Below are 9,313 nucleotides of genomic sequence, written 5' to 3' on the forward strand. Positions count from 1 at the left end.
TTCTACAGACGCTCCTAGATTGCATTTTCATTTAACCTGAGCCTTGATGGTCTGCTGGAATATGGTAGGCTACACTTTACAGACATAAGGCTCATTTCACCTGATACAGTTATGCCTGGGCAGAATTGATCATGTGGCAATATCAACAGTTACAGTAATAGAACAGAAACAATAAACTACTGTTTCATTTCTATTTCATTGTTGCTAAGTTGTCCTTCCTGCCTTTTTTAACAAACTAATCCAAATTCTTCTCTTTTTTTTTCATTTTTCCCTTTATAACAATTGAAGTCAGACTTCAGTTTTCAAACTTAGCCTCAGATACAAATGTGGCATATCAAGAGCCTTCATTTCTCTGCTAAAGCATTAAAACAATTAAAATTTCCAAAAGAAACAACATGAAACTAAACCAACCCTATTTTTAAGTGTTTCCAAACTGGTTTCTTTTTTTTTTAAACTTGTTTCAAAACAGCCTTATGAGGATTGTTTCCCAAACAGCTGTGTAAGAAGCCAGCCACTTTTGAAATCTGATTTTTCCTATGTAGACATATCATATTTTCTATGCTTGAAGAAGCAGGGAATACCCAAGCTGGCATTCAATAGTAGCGAATATGAAATAGACCATTAAAAGAAAGTCATAGGAATGTTAAAATCCATGTTGACTGGTTTTTACATTTACCCGGCAGCATTCCCGAGCTAGCGTTGGCATGGAGACTGGAAAAGGAAACTTTCCACAAGTCTGTCACTTGCTACTGTTTCTACTTAGTCCACTGTGAGTCCAATTTTAACATTTTTTTTTTAAGTTGAAAAAAAGCCTTTGACTCCTTTTGTGTTTTCTGTTCATGGCGTTTTTTAAACACGAGAACACGTGTGAAAAAGATTTTTAAAAAGCAGCCAAAGAGTGGGGTTTCCAAATATTCAGCTGTTTAACATTCAGATAATTGCCTGCCTTCCACTCCCCCCCCTCCCCCGCTAGCCCCCACATTTCGTCTGCATGCTTTGGCATGGAGGAGCCCCACAGTCTGAAAGTAACTCTGTCCCAACTCTCCTTACTGCATTTATTAAAGAGGCTGAAAGACGCATCTGCTTTTCAATAGTTTGTGGTTCTTAAGAGACCAGGAAAGCCAGAGGTTCTGACTGTTCACGAAGAAAGTTGGGTTTCCCAAAACGGGCAAGCAAGTTTGGTGTGGTCACATCTAGGTATTCTTGACATCATTTTTGTTGAGGGAAACAGGCTGTAATTCTTGGAGCCAGGCTAGGGTCAGAGATGGTGGGTAAATCTGCCACTTGTTCTTTCCTGGTGTGCCTGGAACCCACTAGACACTCAATTCATGTTTACATGAATGAACGAATCACAATAATGCTCTATCGCATCTGTAAAAGCGAAGGGTGATTTTCCTGGGCTGGAAAGTTAAAGAAAGAAGAGAGAGCTGCGTACCTAGGGCTTAAGGGGCCTCAGGCTGGCACTCGAAACCAGGCGTTCTCATTTCCCTTTGGCATCACCCTGAACGGCTGTGCCTGGAGCTGGTGCGGGGCTGAAGAGGGGAGGAAATACATGTGAGGAAAATCAGAGGAGAGGGTCGGGAACAGATGTGGGCATAAAGGGAAGCCATCTGACATGAAAGAAACAAATAGAAGTTCTGCAGTTGGAAGGACAAATCCTTCCACGTCGTCGGGGATATGGGATTGGGGCGATTTTGCTCTCCCTTTGTTCTTTTCCTCTGCCTTCCACGTTTCCAGGGTATGTGATTGATGTCTGTCTTCTCTGTTAAGTTATTCCACCGTGAGGACAGAGCCGGTGGCAGTACCTGGCACGCAGCGGGCGCCCAGTACCTGCTGAGCAAACGAATGGATTCAGGGGCTGCTGTGTCCCCCTCACTCACCCCCCCCGTCCCCTATGTGTCCGCAGCGTGGGGCACGTAGTAGGCGCCCCCTAAACATCTGTACAGCAAATGATTTGCAAGTTTTCGGCGCAGAGCACGTGGAGTTTTGGAAACCAGGACAGCAAATGAGTGACTCGGAGACCACAAAAGCGATTCCGGCGCGTGCGAATAGGCGGCGGCTGGGCTACGGCGGAGGGAACGGCGCGGAGCAGGGCGCCCCGCGGGGAGCGCTGCCTGCGTGGCGCCCGAGGCGGGGACGCGGGGGCCGCGCGCAGCACGTGCTCGTCTGGGAACCGGCCGGGCCCGGGCGGGCGCGCGTGTGCGCGTGGGGCGTGGGGTGTGTGCCCGCGCCGTGCCCCCCGCGTGTGCTGCCGGGCGGGCACCGGCGTGAGTCACGGCGGGGCTAGCCTTTATAACGGTCCCGAGGCTCGCGGGAGCCGCCGCGCCCGTCAGCTTGCCGCTCCGCGCTCCACCCAGCGCGCCCCGGACCCGAGCCCCCAACCGCCTCTGGCGGCCGCCCAGTCCCGAGGGCGCCATGAGAAGCCCGCGCTGCGCCCCACTCCTGCTCCTCCTGCTGCTGCCGCCGCTGCTGCTCACGCCCCGCGTCGGGGACGCCGCCGTGATCACCGGGGTAAGCGGCCCTGGCGCACCTGTCCGCCCCTGATGCGCGCCTGCGATGTGCCCAGGGGTCTTGGGACAGGGACCCTGAAGGGCAGGCTAGAGGCAAAGGGAGGGTCGCCCTGGGTGGGGACACCTGCCCCAATCGCCCCTTGGTGCGCTTGGGAAAATGCCCAGATCCAAAAGCAGCAGACGGCTGGGGACACTGGGCGCGTCCTGGAGGAAAGAGTGACAAGGATGTCGCCCACCACCTTTATTACCACCTTCTCCCGCTTCTCCCTCATCACCCACAGCCTCACTCCTCGCATTTTCCTTCTGTTAGGCTGAGAGAAGTTTCTCTCTGAGTCTTCTCAAGTACTTTTGGAGGCGCTCCAGCGTCGAACCTTAAAATTTGACGGCCCCTTCCTGAAATGCAAAGGACCAAGACGAATTCCCCAAGTGCCCAGAGTCTTAATCCTACAATCAAAGAGTTTGCTCCCGATGCGTCCTCCGCAGAAACCCTTTGAAATCGCTTGGTCCAGGGCCATGTGAGCGCTTTGAAAAGCAATTGTGGGCGCTTCCTTCTGGGTTCGGGGCTTTTCCCCGCCAGGGTCTTGAGGTCTCCCCATAAAAGTTTTAAATTTCTAATTCCTGGCAAAGCACCTCCAGTGCTCCAGCATAATGATGGAGTAGGTTGCTGTGTAGATGTTTAAACTTAGAGATGTCTTCGTCTTTTTTGTAAGCAGGAACTAGTTCGGTTCTCTCCCACTGCCAACAATTTTGTGTGGATCTGAAGAATTGGGTTTGCAGTACAATAGTAAATAGTCTGGTTTACATTAACAAGGCGAAACTGCTATCATTTCCTGGTTGTTCAACTTCTTTACTGTTTTTTTTAAGTGAGGAATTATTTCACACCTTCATTAAATTACTTCAAATATTTAAGTGCACATAATAGGATTTACATAATATGTCTATGTTTGAAATGTTGATACCTAAATAATAAAATAACATTTGACTTTAAAGGAAATGGCATTGTCTTGAGAAAATCAAGTCCTATTTTCTCTATATTAGTTATTAGGTTTATAGAATTTTGGAAGTCCTTATGCTATGACAGCATTTGTATATATCCAACAGATTTTTAACTGTAAGCTCTGTGATATTTATTAGAAAACAAATTTTTAAAAAAATTACTTGCATAGCTTTGCCAGTCCATGTGGTTGAAAAAAAGTTTTTGCAGGTCTTTCTAATACATGAGAATTGAAACATGATTGGATTTTTTTCTTCCTCTTCTCCTGCTGGCTCATTTAAAGTTTCTCCTAATCCTCTGAGCCCAAGATCCCTTTGCAATATAAGTATCTTTTTGTTCCATTCACAGGACTACACTATCTGAATAGATTTGCAATGGGTTAAGGATGAAGGGCATTAGAAAACAGCTGTCTAATTAAAAATATATAAACCTGTGCAACTCTTTGTAAATTTTGCAAGAACTGAAGCTTTTGTTACAAAATAAAATTTTATCACATTGGCTGTCTATCTGTTAGAGAGGCTTAGACTGGGCTTATTATATAGTTATGTGTGCTGTTTTTGTTGTTATTTTAAGTCAGTGTTACAAAAAGAGAATTTTTAAAATGTCTCTAAAGCAACAGAGCAATAAACTGCAGTTATGTCTCCATGACAGAAATCATCTGGATTCAAATGAAAAACTCAGTAACTTATCAAGATATATTGTATATAGCATGTTAAACATCCAGGTGATTGAATTTTACAGGATTTTGGCTAGATGTTTGATTGTCTCATTAAAAAAAGCTCATGGGGCCTGAAAATTCAGGGTATTGAGCATCTGTTGAAATAAAATACTGGCTAAAACTTCCATCTTACATCTACAGTTTTTTGGGTAGTGTATGTAGGTATTTTGAAATTGATTTGTATGCCCACATAGATTTGTTAAAACTATATTGTAAAAGATAATTGACTAGACATCTTATTTATGGGATGCAATGGCTACATATACATGATTTCTGGCATGCAGATAAAAATTGGAAAGTTGAAAAATTTATATATTGTCCTATAAAATCCAAACACCTCAAGATGAATCCAAAAACTCAAGGTGAAATTTTTACCTTTTATCCAGATACTTGTTTTAGATAGACTGAGAAATAAATTCCAATGAGGGAAGTAAATGAACTTTAAAGTAAAATAGTTGGTTACTTTTAATGAGAAATAATGTTAAGAATGTGCCCATATTTTTATGTCTTGAGAAGTTATGACTGTCCTCAAAACTAAGAATTTTGAAGGACTGTTTTAGTTGTTTCCACTAATTATACATTTAAATTTGTGCCTAAATGATAGAGGTTTTAGTTTCTTACATATATAGTACAGGATGTTTTTATCTTATCACTAGCAAAACAGATTACTACCCACGGTTCAAACAAAGCATTCTATTTTTTGTTGGTTCTAGGAAAGAATAATAGTTCTTCAGATCCATTTTCATGCGAATAAATTTAGGCTTCATTATTTATTTCTATTTAGTAGAGTTTCTATTTAATAGAGTATGGAAATTCCTCTATAGTTGTTTCATTCCATTGTTTCCTCCATTGTTTCATTGTATGTATTTACAACTTTTATATTGAAAGCAGGTGCCTTGAGTAATTACTATTGACAATTACACCTGTCACTTGCATTTCTTAAACTGATGGACCTTACAGGATTGTTAGCTGGTTTTGTAATGTGCATATATGTTTATCCTAAGCCAGTAATTTGCTCTTTGCAGCTTATTCACCTGAAGGAAGAGTAACGTAAGACAAGCATCTTGGTCTGTCCATTCTCAACCTATGAGACTTCTTTAAAGATAAAATGGTGAAAAAGCAAGTCAGTGGTGTGAGAAACGTCAAGTCTCATGAACCAAAATGCAAATATTTGAAAGGGAAAATGAGCACTTCTAAAATTTACATCAGTGCCTTTATGGGTCTGGAGTGTTTCATGCCAGATTTAGAGACTATTTAAATCTCTTTTTTAAAATTGGCCCCAATATATTCTGCAGTTAATAGTCATAAAATCTTGTGATTCGATTTATGTAGTTCCTAATGGCCATGTGTAGTGTAAGACTAATACAGTCTTGTTCTTCAAGTTCAAAGCCAATTCAGCCATAAAGCGCTGGAAAAAGAGAGCTGATTTCATTTTTTTAAAAAATCTTATGTTTATTTAAGATTTTCATAATCCAGGGGCTAGAATTTAGCCCAATTTCAAAAAATAAGAAATAGCTATTCTGATCAGGTTGTATTGTAGACATATACAAGTAAATGAAGTTTATCATTTTAAAAAATATATGTGATTATTAAAGTTGAAGTGTTTAGATATTTAAAGGGCATTTTCACTGCCAATTTTGTATTTCCTTAGCCTGAGTCTTTCCTGTTATCTATGTTTATCTGTTTGTTTATTACATTTCAGGCTTGTGACAAGGACTCCCAATGTGGTGGAGGCATGTGCTGTGCTGTCAGTATCTGGGTTAAGAGCATAAGGATTTGCACACCTATGGGCAAACTGGGAGACAGCTGCCATCCACTGACTCGTAAAGTTAGTATATATATATATATTTGTATTCATGGTGGTTCTACTGTGATAACTGCGAGCAAGGTCTGTATGACATGAAGGACCAGGTAATGTACTTGACAAACAAATGAATATTGGATGTTAGCAAGGATAACAGTGGAAAACTACCCCCTCTCCTCTCCCCTTTCATTTCAAAGAATTGTATCCTCTGTCTTTCTTATTCCAGTGATAATTTTCATGTCATTGCTCTCATAGTGTTAGAAGCATTTTACCAATATAATTTCCAACACATGAATTTGCTTAAAATTTATTTAGAACAAAAATATATATTATACTTTAGTATGCATCTTTGCAGAAATTGGAGTATAGAAGTTCTTGAAAAGACTGCTTTTAATATTAGATCCAGTGATAGGGCATAAGCTCTGTGTTTTGGGTTTTTTTTTAAAGAAAATCAATTATGCAATTACTCTTGTGGTGTTAGTTTTCTATATTTCTTGTATTCTATATTTTGACTCTACCTACAGGATACATTGTTCACAATTTTAGAGATTGATGATATTTAATTTTCCAACTTGCTGTATTATCTGTCAACTCAATATCACAGTGACCTAAACAACAGTTTTGAAAAGTTGTTAACAGTAATGCCATGATCATAGGATGGCAGGATTGGACAGGGCTTGAGAGGTTGTATCCCCAAGGGTTGCAGACCCACCTGTCTACAGGGGTCGGGAAGGTTTACGTTATATGAGGAAGCGGGTGGGTGGGAGGCAGAAGGCATGTGGAACTGGAGAGTTCTTGGCCTTCTGATTAAAAACCTTTGAAATACAGTGAGGCCTCAGCAGAGCCCCCCAGGAATGCCAGGTTGCATTGCCTTCCTCTGGTTCCACCTCCGCATTTTTGCCATCAGTAAAGTTCCTCCAGAGGCATTGCAAGTCCTAGGCCAGGTGATTGGCAAGAGGCAGAGCTCAGTCTCTTCAGAGTGTTCTTTCTACACATTGTATACTTTCTTTTAAAAACAAGTAGAATGTTTTCAAAGCAAACCAAATTCCTTTTTCTGTGTTATTTTTTCACATGTGATTTAGGATTTTAAAATGTAATCCAGCCAAGCATCTTTCCTGTACTCCACAGTCCCAGAGAATGGTTAATATTTTGACCTCCTCGGAGTGAACAGAATGAAAGAAATTGTGGCCCCTTGACCCAGGTTTAGCTCTGCAAGCCGTAGTGTGGATTCCAGTTGTTTGGGCCAATCTAAAGACTGAATTTGCTTTTGGCTTTCCTGTGGTTGCCTTGTGAAATGCTTCCTGTTACGTTTAAACCATCCCTCCTGTGGTTTTACCATGCAAGACTGCACTGTCATTTAAAAACACGACATGCATTGTTTATTCTTGGACAGAAGAGGTTTAAAGTGTTAGCTGTGTGTCTCAATGCCAAACTTCCCTAGAAGAGGGGCCACTGGCCCAGCTGCCTTTAGCATTGATCTTGTTATTTTCAACACCCTTATTGAATTATGAGTTATCTTTTGTACACTTAAGTCATTGTCTCTGAAACATTTACTCTTAACTTTCTCCTTTAAGAATTACGTTGTTTTTGGCTGTGCATAGTGGCTCACACTGTAATCCCAGCAATTTGGGAGTCTGAGGCAGGCAGTTTGCTTGAGTCCAGGAATTTGAGACCAGCCTGGGCAACATAGTGAGACCCCATCTCTATAGAAACATTTTTTCAAATTAGCTGGGCGTGGTGGCACATACCTGTAGTCCTAGTTACCAGGAAGGCTGAGATGGCGGGCCAGGGGGGATCAGTTGAGTCCAGGATTTTCAGGCTGCATGATTATACAGTGATTTTCAGTGAGCATGATTATACCACTGCATCCAGCCTGGGTGACAGAGCAAGACTCTGTCTGGAAAAAGAAAAATTGTGTTGTTTTTATACTGTATTAGTATAGCTTCATATGCCCTAGATGTTAGAATCACATAACCTGTTTACTAAAACAAGGGAAAAGTGACACTTCCCGTGGAACTATGTTTGTGTTAATAACAATCATAATTGCACCTTGTTAAATACTGTGACATACCAGATCCTCTATATTAAATGTTGTATATGTACTTCTTATTTAATACAACAAGCCTATGCACAACATTAAGCCTCAGAGGGGTTCAGCAACACAGGCCATGAGTAAACAAGAGACACTCAACTTCATTCTTTGTGACACATACTATGTGGTCTTAATAATTACACGCTTCTACCTCCATGAAAGCAGTCATTGGGTTTAATTTGAACACTTTTTAGTCCAATTAACCAAAACTGGTTTGTTTGGATAATAGAGACAAAATGATCACTGGAATGAGTGATAACAGTTCAGACTGGGAATTTGTGCCATCCGACAGTTTTGAGTGTTCCAGTCCTCTGCAATATTTAAAAGAGAACCAAATTCTTTTTCCCCAGTTCCTAGATAACTTCAATTTCAAGTTTAGTCCAAGATTAATTTTGAAAGTAAACAAATGCAGTCTTCTTTCATAAGCCTGGCTACATGTCTTTGGTTTTGTTTTTATCATGGATCCAATAATGAAATCTTTAAAAAACAGAGTATGGTTTTCAGATGCTCAGTTGAAATGTATTTCTGGAATTTTATTTTCTAACTTTTCATATTGGTTGCTTTTTTGTCTTCAAATACATTTTCAAAGGTTATTTTGATGACCTATTTTAAGAGTAGGTCCTAGAGTTGCTACTTGTTCCAGATGAAATTTACCTATTGTAGAAAAAAAATCTAGTTTCTTCCAGAATATCTCTCAGCTGTGTAGTCTTTTCAAAACAACTCAAGAAAAAAAGTCTTTCCTCAATACATTCTGATGAACATTATGTACAGTATTCAATTATGCTCTGAAGTTTAATGGCTCATTAGTAGACAGTAAAAATGTAGACACTATATAGTTTTTTTTTTTTTCCATTTTGTTTCAGCTTAGTCATTAGCCACCAAAAATCTGTTTATTTGGGTCAAGTGAACAGTATTTGATGAATGAAACTGAGAACCATAGGTAGGAGTTGATAGCTACCGAGGTCAGTTTACTGTTTTATTTAAGATGTACCAATTAACTTGTAGAGTTTACAGTCCCTGACAGGCTATTGTTTTATAATTATGTAGTTTTGAACTTTATATTTGATAATTTTAAGATAGAATAACATATATGAGTTCACCTAGGAAACACAGTATGCATATTTTCTAAACACATTTTAAAGCAAATAATAGTTTTAACAGGTATTCATTTTTCCCAATTTTTTTTTTTTTTTTT

The 9,313-nt window shown here is 40.3% G+C and overlaps 1 protein-coding gene across 2 annotated transcripts in view; it reads left to right on the forward strand.

Annotated features, from left to right (window-relative positions):
- The first annotated feature begins 2,262 nt into the window (after nt 1–2,262).
- PROK2 (prokineticin 2) overlaps nt 2,263–9,313 on the forward strand; it is a 13,900-nt gene continuing 6,849 nt past the window's right edge. For both annotated transcript variants that reach the window (XM_011947134.1, XM_011947135.1), the window contains exons 1-2: nt 2,263–2,511; nt 5,925–6,050. In XM_011947134.1, coding sequence (XP_011802524.1) covers nt 2,416–2,511; nt 5,925–6,050 — 222 coding nt within the window. In that variant the 5' untranslated portion in view covers nt 2,263–2,415. The remainder of the gene's footprint in view (nt 2,512–5,924; nt 6,051–9,313) is intronic.

This window comes from Colobus angolensis, unplaced genomic scaffold, assembly GCF_000951035.1.
Source record: "Colobus angolensis palliatus isolate OR3802 unplaced genomic scaffold, Cang.pa_1.0 Scaffold26, whole genome shotgun sequence".
Taxonomy (NCBI): Eukaryota; Metazoa; Chordata; class Mammalia; order Primates; family Cercopithecidae; genus Colobus; species Colobus angolensis.